The sequence below is a fragment of the Leiobunum rupestre genome, chromosome 3 (genome assembly GCF_980474605.1).
Source record: "Leiobunum rupestre chromosome 3, qqLeiRupe1.1.hap1, whole genome shotgun sequence".
NCBI lineage: Eukaryota > Metazoa > Arthropoda > Arachnida > Opiliones > Sclerosomatidae > Leiobunum > Leiobunum rupestre.
Genome location: NC_143386.1, coordinates 24,404,585 through 24,422,478, shown reverse-complemented (window position 1 = coordinate 24,422,478; position 17,894 = coordinate 24,404,585). Strand labels below are relative to the sequence as shown.

The 17,894-nt window shown below is 37.5% G+C and overlaps 1 protein-coding gene across 1 annotated transcript; it reads right to left on the bottom strand.

The window, feature by feature from the left end:
* Positions 1-491: 491 nt before the first annotated feature.
* On the bottom strand, positions 492-3,274 carry LOC149949861 (uncharacterized). The gene is made up of 6 exons (XM_090169534.1): positions 3,160-3,274; positions 2,296-2,372; positions 2,156-2,225; positions 1,773-1,944; positions 551-759; positions 492-500 (listed from the first exon to the last, which is right to left on the bottom strand). Exons 1-6 carry the CDS (start codon positions 3,208-3,210, stop codon positions 492-494), a joined length of 588 nt encoding a protein of 195 aa, XP_090025660.1. The 5' UTR covers positions 3,211-3,274.
* Between the last annotated feature and the right edge of the window lie 14,620 nt (positions 3,275-17,894).

Genomic DNA, 17,894 nt, shown 5'->3' with positions numbered 1-17,894 from the left:
TTTTACTAACGAGACGAGTCGAACGGTATCCAGTAATAACACAATATATTCCTATGAAGGTTGAAGTGCTCCTCAAACACATTTATTTAATTACATTTTAAAAAAGATCTATTCCTTTGTGTGTCCTGTTTTTAAAGAAAATCTTAGATTTAACCGTCTCCAATCACAAAATACAAAGCTATGCACTATCACACTTAAGTCACCTCTTGATTTCAATTAAATTTTTAATGAAATAATCGACCATTTGAAGGTTGTGACCGAACTCTAATTTCAAAATTTCATCTCTTACTTGCAATTTAGAAACCGCCGTTTTAGAGATCTCGCGCAAATGAAAATGGTATTCAATAATTAAACCGAAAATTCTATATTGTGTTATTCCAATTCAGTTTTTAATGGAATAACTTAAAAATAATGGTGATAATACTGTATCTTGGTGTGATAAAGACAAAATCCGTTATTGCCACTGTGGTTATTCGTGAAAATCGCATAACTTATACCGTCTATAAGATAAATTTCATTTAAGTGAGTATAATATTACCAGAGCATTTACCAAACGGTCATCTGAACAATGTTTTGGAAGCAGCGGTTGGACATCGGGATGTCTCATCAGTTCTTCCAAATTGTTAATTTCATCGTGCGAAATGAAGGCGAACTCCGATTTCATGAAACTCGTCACTTGAATCGTGATGAACGCCACAGCTACCATCCAGGCACCCACGGCAAACCGATCAGCGCCATCTGGAGGATCTTTGGTGTAAGCTGAAAACAGTTAAAAAAATCATTTTACGGGATATTTGAAAAAAGATAATTTTAATTTTGTTTGAAAATGCATCTATAATCAAAGTCACTTAATCAGTGTTTTCAATTAACAGAGGTCAAATAACCAAATATTGGATTAAATAAAAAAAATTTAAAAACTATATCTTTGTATTTTAAGTTAATTTGCTAAAATAGTTTAAAAATAATTTTTGATAGGCATTCGACCAGATATTTGACTAAATTCCACAATTTTTTCTTTTAACTAAGCTAATACCCAAGATATCTCCTTAGACCCAAATCATCTATCGACCTTTTGAGGTAAGATAATGGTTTGTTATGCCAGGTATTTTTCAGAAGTTGGATAAATAAATTTTCGCTTACGTTCACAAAAGAATAGAACAGATGAATTCCAGACGTTTTTCAAATAATTTTCAATTGATAAATACAACTTCCTTTTATGGTTCAAATGTTTTTGGTAAAAATGAAATGATGGAATTAAAGCGATAATGTTCAAACATAGAAGTAACAAAATCAAAACCTGAAATAACAAATGTTTTAAATGTCGTTAAAAACTTTTTAAACATGTCTTTTAGGGTTCTTGGCAATGTGTTTTGGGAAAGTTTATTTGAAAGCCAAAAATGAATAAATGTAATACGATTTATTGTCCTTGAGGAAATATTTGGATAGATTAAATGTGTAATTGAGTGTAATAATAATCAATAGATAGATTTTTTTCGTAATTTAATCATTTTTAGTCTCTATACAGCCAAAGCTACAGATTTTATTTTAATAAGATTTATTCATGATTTAATAATACGAAGGTTTCCTTTTAATCCTAGTAAACCATAAAAAAAATTAAATTGTGGAAAATAAAGCACACTTTGATATATTAAAAAAAGAGAATAATTTTACAAATTAAATGGTTAGTTATTTATTTATTTATTGAATAACAACTGCGAAGCCAAAGGCTGGCTTATGTGCAGAAAGACAAATAATATAACAAAATAATATACTTGCATTATTTTGCATTTTAAAAATGTCGGTGGCTTCTATTAGAATAATATTTGGAGGTGCTGTAAACATCACGATGTATGACATAGCAATGTGCACAAACCCAGAAAAATTATTTTTAATTCGTTCTTCCATTAGTTGCAGGGGCATTGGGTATATTATCACGTCAAAATTCTATATTAAAATTACAATTAAAAATTCAATTATAATTGTGCTACCAGAGGGGTGTTTTAGAAATTGGCAAATGTACCGAATTAATCAACTTTTATATGCACACGATATGGAACACTATTTATAAAAATTCTAATCACCGAGCTAAATCATTCTTTGATTACTTAAGTTCATTAACATTTAGATATTTTTTTGGTTAAGTCCTTTATCTTACGTTCGGTAGACTTTTTTGTGAAATATTCCAATCAAGAAACTCTTCTTGTGGGCACCAAATCTGTTCAATCCTTCAAAAAAAAATAAAACTAATTGTACGATATTTAAATTGACTTATGTGAATATTTTCAATCCACTTACTTAACATTCAAATATTGTTCTAACGCCCCTTTAAATTCTTGGTAAAGTGTCACTAGAGGCGCGATAAAATTAGTTTCCTTAAGTGAGAAAAGAAAACCGGAAAAAAGAAACACTTAAATAAGCAAAAGGATTTTAGCCTCTAGAAGAAATTATGAAATATTTGAAATTTATGAAATTTAAACGTTAGCTGGTAAATTCAATACAAATAGCTCAAACCTGAACTGTGTTAATAACAAAGGTTCACGTTCTATGCTAGCTGTTAATTCAGTTTGATCTGAGAAAACTTACTAACGAAAGTTAAAAGTAAAAACAAATAGCCAATAATTGCCGGCGACCATAAAAATTTATATTCGATGAAAGAAAGGGTGTTTCCGGGTTATCCATTCTCCATTAAATTTAGCCCCAAATATAATTTTACTTTGGGCTTCTCGCCATTAATTAATTTCCGGCTAAGCCACTGTTTTTATTTCTTTATAAAGAGATTAGTTTATTTGTCGACATGTAGAGCAATATTATTAAATAGCAGTGATATAAATTGTATTAAGAAAAGAAATATTTATCTAAAATACATCGATTTAAAAATTAACTGGGTGAAAATTTCTTTCCTCACCTTATAAAAACCCATTTGCTGTTCCTCCTCATGGCGACAAAGACTGAGTTTTTATGTTAAGAGTACCGTGGCTAAGGAATCCGCCTTCTAAATGTTTGCCAAATGCGAATGGGGTTCGACACCCCTTATAAATTGGTTTCTGCCTCACACTTCAAAATATTGGGAGATTTAAGAGGGCTTCGCCCATGAATTATTACCCTCATTTGAAACTTATATTACGATTTTATTTAAAGACATAAGATTGAATAGTTTACCTGAAAAACTCCCATTTTAAGAGTAATGTTGGTTTCGCGATTTTCCATCATGGTGGCTTTTATTGTCTTACCTTACCACGGTCAATAACAAATATAGAACATAGAAAATACTTTCTACAGTTATTGCTGCGTGTCTACACTCAGCCGTGAATACATTAACAGTCTGCAGCGAGCTAACCAATACAAGAAGCCAACTCAACTTCGTTCTTGTTAATTTCATTTTACTTACTCGTAAATTGACATAAAGGACCTTATTGTCATAAAGAACGTTTCACTCAAGCGGAGAGTTAATGCATTTGGGCTTACGAACGCGCGTGACATGAATCAGTAATATTATTGGCAGGACATTTAAAGCTCGTTATTTACCTTCAAAATGTACAAAACACAGCGTTGTTTCTATAATAATAGATTATTCGGCGTGCGCTTTGTTTTCATTCTACGAGTCAACCGCAAAACTTTTAAAATGACGTCAGCAGCGACACCTTATGCAATTTCCGAGTATTTGGTTTCATCTACATTATATTTTTTTAGAATCAACAGTAGCTATCTAACCGCCTTAAAGTAGTCCAATATTTGATATGTATATCGCGACACTTTCACTACGGGTCAATAAACGGAAAATACGTTGAAAGCTAACTAAGTTTTATTGAAATTCGGTCTGGTCCTAGGGGTATGTTGCCTTGTTAGCGATGCCACAGCCAAAAGTTTTTTTAATTGGTGCAAACTTTCTGTGCGCCACCGCCCTCATGGGTTACAAGAGCGGGCCCCGACTCCCCGGTAAAGCCACCAGTTATTGCACACTCTAACCCATTTAGGGCCATGCAGAGCTATGGTAAAAGTAATAGGCTAGATTTAACTTGAAGGTAAAATTTCAGGAAAAAAATTTCTCAATAGATGGTGAATTCTCAAATTTCAAACCCCGTCCATAAAATAAAAACTAGTAGTACATGACTCCTAGAAAATATAGCTTATCGATAGTACTTATTATACGTAAATTAATTTTTGATATTATAAATAATTTTAGCTTAAAATACGTATTGAAAACCTTTCAAATAAAAGTATGGAAAACTTCCTTTAATATGAACTATTTTTTACTCACTAGAAAAGTAGTAGAAAACTTTATTTTCAAGTTAGGAACTTTACAATAACATTAATTTGTACTTTTCTTATCACTAGAATTAACTGAAAATATTATTTCCAATAACTTAAATTTGCACGATACGTCTCACTAGAATAACTTGAAAATTATATTTCCAAGATACCATTAGGAACTTTACTTTACAATAACAATATTTTTATTTTAAAACTTTCTATAATTCCAAAGAAACCTTAATTTAATTTCCGGTTTTTGGAAAAATAAGTTTCAGTAAAGGAGCTCTGTCGTTTGAACAATTTTTTTTTTTAGAATCTTGGTACATTCTTGTTCTTTTTTCTTATGATCTTCAAGTGTATCGACCAACAATTGGGCAAACATTATACCAGTAGAATATTTTTTAATTATAGAGTCCTTAAGTTTCGAATTCGCGTCATAGGTTATTTGCAATTAGCTAATACTTTTCTTTTTCGTCTTTTAAATCATGAACAGTCTTGGGTAAATCCAACAGTTCTACTTTCCGCTTTGATTGATTTTCCTTTTCCATTTTAATTTGAGCTTCTTTGTTTTGGCTCTTATGTCTGTCCTTTTTTTCTCTTCTCGCTCTTCTTTTTATATTTGTAGCCTTAGCATGTAAGATGAATGTGCTTGTTTTGCTTTTGATAAAAGTTTCTTCGTTACTGGAAATCCGTGAAGAACTTCCTCATACTCAGCGATGACATCTTTGATTGACATGACCGCATTTATCGTTGGAAGAGACATGTGGATTTAGTCTTTATAACCTTTGCAGATTTTGAAAATCATCTTACATTTTCAGCATTACCATGTGTAATAACCAAAACAGCTTTAACAATTTTCATGATTGTTGGATATTTCAGAATATTTGGACTCGATTTAATTTCTCCAATTTTGAACCAAAAAGGATCAAATCTAATAAGAGCCGAATCTTTAAGAAGCTGAATAATTTCCAGTTATCTATTAAATTGGAGCTTAATTTGATTGAGTATTTCAATGGTAAAGCTTTGGCCACAATAAGTAGATCCTCCAGAGTTTTCGATTTTTTCCTTTCTTGGTGCTTAAAGAATCGAAAATGCTTAACTAATGTATTTGACAGACATGTCTTTTTAAATATATGTTCAGCTATACTAGTTAAACATTGCGATCTTTATTAGGAATTAATTTGGGGTTTTCAATTATGATAGCTCCTAGCTCCATTTTGTCCAGATGAAGTAGATTTGGGTTTTCATTGAGTTCCAGATTTATTTAGTGTATTTTCAATGTGTTTGCTTCCATAACTTTTGGCTTAAATAATTCAGACAGTATAATGAAAGCCAAGTCTCTAACTTCTTCGAAAAGTAAGTGGATCTTCTTTTGAAATATTAACAGCCAGCGAGAGAAGGTTTGACAAGAAGAAATAACAAAATTTTTTAAGCTATAATCCATTTTGTACGCAAAATTCGGCATATAGTCTGATATCTCTAGAGGTCGGCGTTTGAATAAGAAATTATACGATTGTTTATATTTATCCATAACCGAGAATTATTCAGAAATATTCGAAAAAATGATTAATTTTGCATGTTAAATCGTTGTTTAATCGTATAATTTATTCGTATAAAACAAACAATACTAATTTTAATGATTAATTGAAATTTTTGCGGTTAATTTATTTGTTCCGCCGACCTCTAGATATCTCTTGTTTCCGTGCTAGACATAATTCCTTTTGTTTGTCTGGTTTCGTTAATATTTTTAAAACGCATCCTTTAAGTGGATCAATTTGTTCAAGCAAACGTTCAGCAGCAAGCTGTTAAGTCAACCATCTTGTCTCAACATGCTTGATAAAACAATGTGAAGGAACTGACTATTTGATCTGAATGTCTTGAAAATCTTCTTCTCGAGCCGAAGACTGCTTAAATCAGTAAATTACGAAAATTGCAATATCAGAAACGTCTTCTCCAAATTGTTCAATTCCTTTCTGAAGAGCGTTGTGCATATTGTGCAAATTACAGCTGCCAATATCCAGAAGGTTTTACGTTACAATCCGACGATCGTGATTCCACTACTTCTTCATTAACGAGTCGCCAAACCTTCTTATTCAATCACTTCCAAGAGACAATAATTTTTATAATCAAACTGTTGGTCTTAAAACTGTCAATTATGTTACTTGTCAATGTTCGCCTTTTGCATGACCCATTAAATGTGTTTGAAGGTGACGAACAACAACTTCGTAAGATTTGCCAGACCGTCATATTATTTTTAACATTATCCCTTTCTTATTCTGAGAATTGGTACTTTCTTCATATTGGATATTGGATACTGAAGAATGGACTATAGGATATTTTTAAATCCATCAACATCTTCTCGTGAAGAATGAAATTCGTTTTCAAGCAACCCATTTTCGGTTTTACTTATTGGCAAGGGAATCTCACTTCCTTGAGATCTCGGGGCAGTGAAAGTTCGTTCTGTGAGAAAAAGTCGACAACGTCCAGTTCGTTGCCTTTATTTTTAAATATATGTCAATTTTTTCAACATTAAAAGCCTTACACTTTAGAAAAAGATAAAGCACCTTCGACAATGAACCCGAAAAGGACACCACACACCGTCTATGGAAAATGGTCTTTCGGCCAATTTTTCTGAAATTTGGATTTGATGTACTTAAGAGAATGCTGATTAAAAGTGTTCCTGGGCCGAAAGCTCAAAAATATATATTTTCGTCACCATTGATATGCCAATGTCGTTAACTCGCAAGAAGCCCCTTTGCCTAACCCATTGTAGCTTCGGAGACTAAAAATAAAATAAAAGGATTGCGCACACGAAAAAGACGATAAAGCAACCTACTGCAATTAGTTAGAGAAAGAGAGGGAAAATCCGCGCACGAGAACGTAGAATAGGCTAAAGGGATTAATTGTGGGTATAAAGAAAACAATAATAAGAGCATGTGTTATGAAACCTGTAGGGAAAATATGGGTGTAATATAACCGACTGGATGAACATTTGAAGAAATCCCGTACACTTTACACGAAATCCGATTTATAATCCGAAATCTTCAAAATCCGACATGGATTTTGAATTATTTTAATTTCCAATTAATTCTTCCTCAATCACGAAATCCTGGAAAAATTCAACAAGATACCAAGAATTCCGAATTGAGTTCAAGATATTCAGTCAAAAATTAAGGAATTTAAGCATTTGAAAATCCGAAAAAAATTACGTAATCCAAGAGATATCTTGAAAGAATTTAAACCAACATTTGATCGGACATGGGACTAGAAAAGTGCGTAAATAACTAAAATGGACACTATTAAACAATTTAAAACGGAGCGCGAAACGATATAAAACCATTTATTTTTCATGAAGCATCTTCAAAACTGATTTTGGTTCCAAACTGAACTTTATCCATTTACACTATTGTTTCGTCCCAATATAGGACTCTAAGTGCTTATTCAAAAACGTCTTTTACTCAATTTACTCTATTACCCCTTTTGCCATATTCTTCTAAAAAGCTAATCCATTTACCATATTATTCCACTCCGCAATCCTTTTACCGTTTCATCCGTCCACGCGTGCTCTTATTATTGTTTGCACCCTCAATTAATCCCTTTAGCCTCTTCTCCGTTCTTGTGCGCGGATTTTTTCCTCTCTTTCTCTAACTAATCGCAGTAGGTTGCTTTATCGTATTTTCCGTGTGCGCAATGCTTTTATTTTATTTTAAGTCCACGAAGCTACAATTGGTTAGGCAAAGGGGCTTCTTGCGAGTTAACGACATTGGAATGGCAATGGTGACGAAAATATAGATTTTTGCGCTTTCGGCCCGACGACCCAGCAACACTTTTAATCAGCATTCCCTAAAGTACATCATACCCAAATTTCAGAAAAATTGGCCGAAAGACAATTTCCATAGACGGTTTGCGGTGTCCTTTCCATTTGCTTTTCTTTCTTGGCCTGAATGTACCGCCAAGCGAAAGCGCGAAGTACATTTTACATTAACACCATTAGGAAACTGAATATGTACATTATTGACGTAGTTAGCACGTGGCTACAAAATATATTGCATTATTTATTTAAACTCAAAGAAAAAATATTAAACTTAAATCTTTACAATAATCATTTTAATGTAATCCACTTCGATCCACTTACTACGTATTTAATTTCTCTAAATAAAATATATATTTTTTATATTAAGAACACAATTTAATTTTCCTTTCTATTTTCTTTATTAAGTTTTCTTTTAAGATAATAATGTATGTTTCGCGATAACGTAGATGATTTTTATTAATAGAATGGTAAATATTTTATGTCAAGAATCTCAGTTAATTTGAAGTGACTAAAACTCAAATGCTGTTAAAATCTTTTAACATAATAAATTTTCTTTTAATAGCCCTTTTTATCCATTCAGATCTTAAGCGGCCAAACAATGCACAAAGATTATACATGTTGAGCATCTGCTGTAGGACTTTAATTTCTATATATTGTTTGTTGTAAAAAATTTATTTAAACAATCTTTGAGCCGAACATTTAAAAAAACAGTACTCCAAACAAAAATAATCCGTGTTTATTATTTTAAATATTACGGCTAAGAAATGACAGAAATTAAAGGCTCACATCAGCAACGATCAACCTTGCTTGTTTATTCTTGAAAATATTACGGCTGAAAGGGACAGATATTCAAGGTCCACACTAAGAAATTACCGTAAATTTCACAACCAAATTGCTGGCAGCTAGTTGCCGGTAATTTGACTATAAAAAAAATGTCAAAATGATCATTAACATTTATTGCCATAATACAGTAATAAATACGGTAGCAATGAGGTTTATATTACTGTACAAGGAGTGTCAAAGTAAGAGTCGTTGAAAACTTCATTGCACGATGATATTACTGTGTATTTTAAGGTAACAGGCTTGTGCATTTTACGCTAACAAGCCTGTGCAATTTACGCTAACAGGCCTGTACTTTTTACGGTGACTCGCTTGTGCATTGTACGGCGACGCTACTGTACATTTTATGATGACGTGACTGTGCATTGTACACTGACATGACTGTGCACTGTACGGTGACGTGACCGTGCGTTGTACGGTGACGTGACCTAGCGTTGTACGGTGACGTGACCGTGCGTTGTACGGTGACTGTGCATTGTACGGACACGTAACTCTGTATTGTACGGTGACAGGCCTGTGCACTTTAAGGTGATGTGACTGTGCATTTTACAGTGACGTAGCTGTGCGTTGCACTTTGACGTGACTGTGCATTGTATGGCAACTGTGGATTTTACAGTTACTTAACTGTGCACTTTACGGAGACGTGACTGTGCATTTTACAGTTACTTAACTGTGCGTTTTATGGAGACGTGGCTGTGCATTGCACGGTGTTTGTGAATTTTACAGTTACTAAGCTATGCATTTTACGGAGACGTGACTGTGCATTGTATGGTGACTGTGCGTTGTACGGTGACGTGACTGTGTATTGTACGGTGCCATGACTGTGCATGTTACTGTGACGCGATTATGCAATGTACGTTGAAATAACAGTTATTTTACATTGCTTTTGCAGTATAAGTAACGGTTGAGACATATTTCATATTACTGTTGTAGTAACATCAATTGCACACCAGTAAAATTAAATATTTTCAAACTGTAAATAACCCATTTCTCAAGCCTACATTTTCCAATCAACGTTTAAAATTAAATTCATAAAAACCGTTAATTGTGTATTTGTACATTTCACGCTAATACTAAATTCAATTTTTAATCAAACTGTATAAAAGCTACAGAACTATGATTAATTTAAATGAAACCGTCTTATTTCAATCACGCATTGACATGTAAAGCAACTAAACTGTAAATGACATTTTAAGTCAAAGTTTATTAAAATTATTCTTTTACCAAAAAGGGTAATTACTTTGGTGTAATTTGCTTTACATGATCAACAGTAATAATACATCATAATAATATATTCAAAATATGATCCATATTATATTTGGTATTAAACAAATCAAACTGCATATCTACTGTAAATAACCTTTAATGCAAAAATTTTACATTTTAATTAAACAAAAATATAACTAGTATAGCCATCAAAATTTGCAGGAACACGAGTTTCATCTGAAAATAAAATTGCCATATTTTTTTGAACAAAGGCTTGTAATGATTACCAGATCTCTCTCCTTTTCGAAATTTGCCCTTTTAGTCATGATTCTTTGAATTACTAGACTAGACTACGTTGTTATCATCACAAATAGCTACCTTATTGTGGCACAATAAGTAGCGCACATATAAAATATGTATAAAGTAAGAAATATACCAACAGATAAGGAAGACAACTACACACTTTCATTCTTCTAGACGAGGTAATTAAGAGTAACAAATATAAGAAAGAGATCTGGAAATTAAAATAAACCTTACTATTCTGGATCATCGACAGCTGTTTTAGCAGCAACTGAAAGACGATTTCCTAAAGTTAAATTTTTTTTACTTATGCCATTTTTCTTTCCCTTGTTCCCCTGAGAGGGTCAATAAACATAAGGCGCCTGGAAAAATAACATGATATTAAATACAAAGTGTTAGATAAAACGTAATGAAGTAAAAATTGGTCATTTCCAAAACATTTTTATACAATAATTTAATATCGTGTAGTGTACTTTAAACTAAAATAGTCGCTACTTTCACTCTGGTACCTTTGCCGACTCAATTATTTTATTTACCCAAATCCCCCTCCCCTCCCAAAAAAATAATCTTGGCCTCCTTATCCATTGGTTTAAGTGGGCTGCAGCCAAGGGCAGCGTTTCCATACGTACTATAATTATGGTACAAATACCATTATTTTCCATCATATTATAAATGGTACTATTATTTTGAGAGCGTACTATCTAGTACCAAAATGTACCATATTTCCAACCTATTGTCCTATAATGGTACTACTTTTATATTTACGTTGTTTCTACAACTAAAATAATAAGAATTTCTTATTAACTAGACATAAGATCGTCGCCTGAAACCAAAAACCACGTAACTTTGTACTAATTAAAAGTATAGTTAAAGTTGCTTAGTTTTTGCTTTCTGGCGACGAAATTATTAAGCCCACGTTTAAGTGTTGCCAGATCACTCGATAGTCGATACTATAGAAATCAGTATTTCTAATCGGCGCGCGCGGCAAAATTTCAAAAATCGTTCTAGTCATTTATTCCGATTTCTATGGTCGATACTGACTACATCCACCCCCCAATTAGAAACGACACACGAGAACAGTTTTTTAATAAAATATTTTACAGGTAGATTTTAGTAAGGTTGTTGTCGTCTAAAAAGTTCGGATTTACTTTTAGGGGCCTAATTTTGAGGAGCTAAAGAAATCTGACCTTTCTAATAATAGCAGTGGCGTAGCTAATGGTCCGCAGGGCCTGCGGTGCGGGGGGGCCTCGAGCTTCAGGAGGGCCTCGAGCTTCGGAGGGGGGCCCCGCTAACCATAAAAAAAATAAGAAGGGAGGGGCCTCATAGAGATTTTGGCGGGGGGCCTCTGAGTTCTCAGCTACGCCACTGAATAATAGGCCTTAGTTAAAATTACTTACCACGACTCCACGAGTCCACTGGAGTCCACTGGAGTCCACGATATCTGTTCTACCAGTTACCACTGTCCTGAGAACACTTTGTTAGTTGTATAGCCTTCCTAAATTTAAGTTAAATTAATATATTATAATATAATATAAAATACGTATTTTAAAATTTAAATCATGATTACCTTAATTTGAAATAGCCACACAGCACAGAAAACTCCAACGTGTTGTGTGTGTAAATTCCTCACATTAAGTGTTGCCAATGTTTGAGGAGTAAAAATTACACGAGTGGCAGTGCTGCCAGGTCCCGAAAATCATATTATTGTACTAACGACCGTAAGTCGTTTAAACCCAAGGTTCTTACCATAGAAATCTCATAGGTAACTAGAATGCTGCCGCCTACGGCCGAGCTTGACGCCAGTTCGCCTTGAACCTTCAGCCAATGAGAGGCCGTAGAGTGGTTCCGCCAAGGAGGATAATAATCCTCCTTGGTTCGGTTACTATAGCGGGAGATAGGGGACGTCATTCTCTCCGGTGACATTAAATTCTTGGCAGAACCGCTCTTTGAGCTCTGATTGGTTGAGATCTGGCTTCGTCTGCCACGGCGTTTAGGCCATTTGCCAGTTACACGGCAGCATTCTAGTTACCTATGAGATTTCTATGGTTCTTACAAGCGGCACTATAGTTTAAACCCTAAAACATTTAACCTTCGCAAGTTAAGCGATTCTTTAATAAATGAAATTTTCATCGAGTGTAGAAGCGATCGCGATGCGAAGAAAGTACCGTTTCGCGATTAAAAGCTTAGCTCTACTTTGAGGGTAGAAGCGATTGGAATGAAACGGAAGTAGCGCTTCGCGATAGAAAGATATTATTTCCTATCTGAGGTCGTTTTCGGGAGTAGAAGCGATCGCGAAGGAGATACCGCTTCGTGATGGAAAGTAGAGGCTTGCGCCGCCACTAAACGCCGCCGCCACCGATAATTTTGAACGCGCTGATTGCGCCGCCGCCGATTGCTCCAAAATCGGCGCACGCCGCCGCAGCTGCCGCCGATACAAAGAACGGCGCGCCGCCGTTTCTTATTTTTCTTTATACACTTTTTTTTGGTATATTAAGCTTGGTTTTCATTTACGCGAAAATAACTACATTTAAAGACGACGTCGAACGTCAAATTTTGGTTTTCGGATTTCGGTCGACGCAGATAATAGCATTTTCACTTAGCGTCAATAGATTCCAGCATTGCTATCTTGGCTATATAGAGAGTCACTAATATAACCTAGACTTATCCACATTTTAATTATCTTTCAATTTAAATGTTGCTTGGTTTATCGATATGTTTTCGAAAATTGCATTATAATAATCAGTGGCGGACTGGGTCTAATATTTTTTGGTTGCTAGGAGACTAAGGGTCCCAGCTTTAACAACTGTAACGCTACCATGTTTACGAAGGGCCAGTTCATGAACGGTCCATGGGGTGATGGGATCCACGCCATCGGGCATTTTACCTCTATGGCCAATCCGAGACTGATAATAATTTTTTACTTTAAATTCAATAAATGAAGCATTTGATATACTGCATTTTAGACGTCCAATACGTTTATAAAGTCACATCATGATACCTTAAATTATATTTAAATGGAAAATACCATATTAAAATAGCAATATGTATGTTCACCGTGCGATGATAACCTTCGGCAGCAAAAATGATATTATTCGTAACTCGGATTTATTTCTGATTGGAAGGGGGGTCAAAGGGGGTCCAAGAATGTAAATATTAAGAGGGGTGTTGAGAAGGGGGTGTCAATTTAGTATAGTCAAGGCAGGCCTAGGGGGTTGACATTGAACCCTCCTTGTATACGCCACTGCAGAGCGTTATCGTGGAGCACGACCAAAAAAATAAAACGCCAATATCGAGCCTTCATCCGAATTTCGACCCAGCATAACTGCAAATAATTTTGGATGGCGTTTGACGTCAGGCCTGTGGCCTATCTCGGAAGGACCATGGACTAATAAATGTACTTCACACATTAAAACATTAAAACAAACGTTTTACAAATTGAGTCAGTCCCACGTGTTTTCCAGCTGCTGAGCTGGACATGCATCAGATTTATAGCCCGGTGTACCGGTAAGATTGAAACCACACCACCGGAGGTCCATCATCAAATGCACTACGCCAGCGGCCACACGCCCGGACAGGTGACAAAACCAGCATGGGTAGCAGAACCCTACTACTGATGGTTGCACCTTCGATGCAAGCCACTCAACCCAGCAGAAGGTGCAGCAATGGGCCGACCAACTCGCCACTTCGCACACAGCAGTGGGAATAAGAGCGGATGCTCTGGCAACGCCAGCCGACACCCTACCTAGAAAGGTAGAGAGCCAAGCCCTTTGGAAAGAGCGCCTAAAGGGGAACGGCGGGCACACAGCAAACCGCATAACCCGGCACAGCTGGCACCAAATATCCCGATGGAACCCCAAAAGGCCGGGAGATGGGCGCCGTGCCCTCATACGGAGGCCCGCAGCCCCACAGCAGGCAACTCAATCCGCCGAGACGGCCAGTTGCCCGGCACCTCTCCGTTAGCCTGGGCCGAAGCCCAGTTACCAGCCCACACCGGACCGAAGTCGGAGGTGGAGATAGGACCATTTGGACGGAGCTAACAACTCCCAGTGCGCCACCGCCCGTGCTGGTTTACAAGAGCCGGACCCCGACTCCCCGGTAAAGCCACCAGTTATTGCACACTCCGACCCCTCGTGGGCCCAGCTGATGAGCTACATTTGTAGTTTCCCTCCCCCTAGCCTCCCCTCACCCCTTTTCCTTCTTCCCGGTTATGATTAGTTAGTTAGTTAGTTCCTAACTCCGCCGCCAGAGCGCACATTTAACAGTCACCTAAAGCAAATATTCGGGAACGGGGGGTCCCTGTGCGAAGTACATTAATAAGTCCATGGAAGGACAAGTACGAGTTGGTATTTGCCCGTGCCCTTCTGCTCGCGTGATTTTTAAACGGTCGCTACAAGAAAAAGCTCTTAAATTTATATAAACGCCGGCGTACGCCGCCGCCGCCGGTCATTTTGGCCACGCCGACGACGCAACCGCCGTAGGCTTAAACGCCGGCGTAAGCCGCCGTGGCCGGTATATTTTGGGTCAAATGCCACCGCCGACCCATATCAGATCGGCGCAGGCCTCTAATGGAAAGCGCTTATTTCATATTTTAGATCTTCATCGAGTGTAGAAGAGATTGCGACGCAAAAAGGTAGCGTTTCGTGATGTAAAGTGCTTATTTTATATTTTAGGTCTACATTAAGGAAATAAGTGATCAGAACACGTAGGAGGTAGCGCTTCGCAATGAAAAGCTATTACATAGTTTAGATCTTCTTTGAGGGACGAAGCGATCGCCATGCGAAATGGGATTCGATAAGCCTTTTTCCAACTTTTTATAATGCTTCGCCTGAAAAATGCTCAGTTTAAAGCATTTGTTGGTTAGAGAGTATGTTTTTCTAATCTTCTTAGATGTTTGATATATTTCTGTAACACAGCGCTGTTAAAGGGAGTAGAACACTCCTTTTTTGACAGGGTGTACCATAGCTTCTCTCTTTAGAAGTTTAGAAGCCGAGATCTGAGCAACAGTTCCCCGCTCCCAAAATAAAAGCGCGCACGGTCGCTCTTTTGTTGGTCATTAGGACCAACAAACATGTGAGAAATGGCTTGAAATTCGCGTTCTCTGGAAATAATGGCGATTTACGCGATATTAGCTCGTAGACAGATGTCACTTTAGAATTATTTAACACGTTAATATCCGATGTTACTACGACATTTGTCGGTACTGTGTAGAACCTTTTACTTTTAAATTCATCCTTTAGCCGTTTTTGCGTTTAAAAACGTATATAGCCCCTCTGCTTGAAAGATGGTTGAACTGCTAAGCCACACCCCTGTACCTTACCGTCTAAGTACCCTAGATACATCTAGAGGTACAAATATGATACCGGAAACGAAAGTCTGTACACCGATTACGCCGGATTACGCTTAGATTAGCACTGCCAAAGGCAGGGACTTCAAAGATTACGCGTAATCCCATTAGTACAGTCAAAGGTACGGCTCTGTACACCGATTACGTGGAAGGATCAGCCAATCGACGTAGCCTGGAACTCTAGTGGTGAAACTCTATACTACATCTATAATAATCTATATTATAAAAACCACTTCGTCGTCGTCGTCGTTCGAGCTTTTGGTTAGTCAGTAAGGAAGGCGAAGGTGGGCTGGCGAGGAAAAAGCGACCCGCGGAACAGAGAGAAACCGAGACTGCCTTTGGATTCGTTACTGAGGTGGTTCGAGTATCTATTTTGAGCTTTTGGTTAGTCAGTAAGGAAGACGAAGGCGGGCCGGCGAGGAAAAAGCGACCCGCGGAATATAGGGTAACCGAGACTGCCTTTGGCTTCGTTACTGTGGTGGTTTGACTATCTATTTTCTCAAAATCTGTCGCCCCTGAGAGTTGTCCCAACCCGCAATACACCCGAAATTTGCTCCCTTTCCGCTGCGAATTTCGGAGGGGGGGGGGAATCGGATGGGGTAGTTTCAGAAGGCCTGTTAATTTCGGAAACGGGGAGTGGCGCTCTCGGCGTACGTTAGTCCGTGGCCTTTATGCATTAGCCATTGGATACAGGGGGTTTAAAGGGGTACAGGGGGGTTTGATACGACTGCGAGATTGAGTTATTTTTGCGGGGAGGAGGGTACCACGGAAATTCTCGCATGGAGAGGAGGGGGAGAGGGTACCACGGTAATTATCACATGGGAAAAAGGGGGAGGTGGGTACCACGGTAATTATCACATGGGAGAAATGGGGAGGGGGTACCCCGGTAATTATCACATGGGGAAAAGGGGGAGGTGGGTACCACGGTAATTATCACATGGTAAAAATGGGGAGGGGGTACCCCGGTAATTATCACATGGGAAAAAGGGGGAGGAAGGGCCTTACTGGGATGGTTCTACTATGGGGAAAATGGTACCCCGGTAATTATCACATGGGGAAAAGGGGGAGGAAGGGCCTTACTGGGGTACCCCGGTAATTATCACTTGGGGAAAAGGGGGAGGAAGGGCCTTACTGGGGTGGTTTTAATATGGGGAAAATGGTACCACGATAATTATCACATGGGAAAAAGGGGGAGGTGGGTAACACGGTAATTATCACATGGGGAAAAGGGGGAGGTGGGTACCCCGGTAATTATCACATGGGAAAAAGGGGGAGGTGGGTACCACGGTAATTTTCACATGGGGAAAAGGGGGAGGAAGGGCCTTACTGGGATGGTTCTACTATGGGGAAAATGGTACCCCGGTAATTATCACATGGGGAAAAGGGGGAGGAAGGGCCTTACTGGGGTACCCCGGTAATTATCACATGGGGAAAAGGGGGAGGAAGGGCCTTACTGGGGTGGTTTTAATATGGGGAAAATGGTACCACGATAATTATCACATGGGAAAAAGGGGGAGGTGGGTACCACGGTAATTATCACATGGGGAAAAGGGGGAGGGTGCCTTACTGCGGTGGTTTGACTATGAGAAAAAGGGTGGCACGGAAATTATCCCATGGGAAAAAGGGGTTGGGGGGGGGCGTACTATGGTGGAGTGTCTCGAAACACACTAGCTGAGGGCCCGCCTGTAAGGCGAGCTTCTCGGCTAGTCTATAATAAATTTCTCAAGCTTTGTCCTTCTGTCGGTTTGTATGTTTGTCCCATTAATAACTTTTATACTCCGCTAGGTAGCGTGTCGAAATGAGTTATTTTTTACCGTTAAAACGTCCACAATTGAAATTACACGAGACTCTCCCCTGGCGAAGTCGGGTACAAAAGCCTAGTAATACATATTTAATGAAATATTTGTTAAAAACATTATATGAATCGAGATATTCGGTAATAACATAAGTGTATAATAAAGAATTCTCTAAGCTAGAATCCACCCATAGACTAATTTTATCGGTGATTTCCCCCAAGTGGTCGATTGCGCCATCTGATAGCGGGGAAACGAAATACTGGGTGTACCGCTAAAGAGCGCGCGCCGGGGTTTTGAAATCGTTAAAACTCTCGAAGCTCTTTCAGCCTAAAAGGCGAGGTAG

What these genes read in the sequence shown, in the direction of transcription:
- LOC149949861 (XM_090169534.1), bottom strand. Translation starts at nt 3,210, where the DNA reads ATGATGGAAAATCGCGAAACCAACATTACTCTTAAAATGGGAGTTTTT. An exon ending in TTAAAATGGGAGTTTTTCAG is followed by an intron (nt 2,373 to 3,159) that starts GTAAACTATTCA and finishes TTCTCACTTAAG; the next exon opens with GAAACTAATTTTATCGCGCC. An exon ending in GAACAATATTTGAATGTTAA is followed by an intron (nt 2,226 to 2,295) that starts GTAAGTGGATTG and finishes TTTTTTTTGAAG; the next exon opens with GATTGAACAGATTTGGTGCC.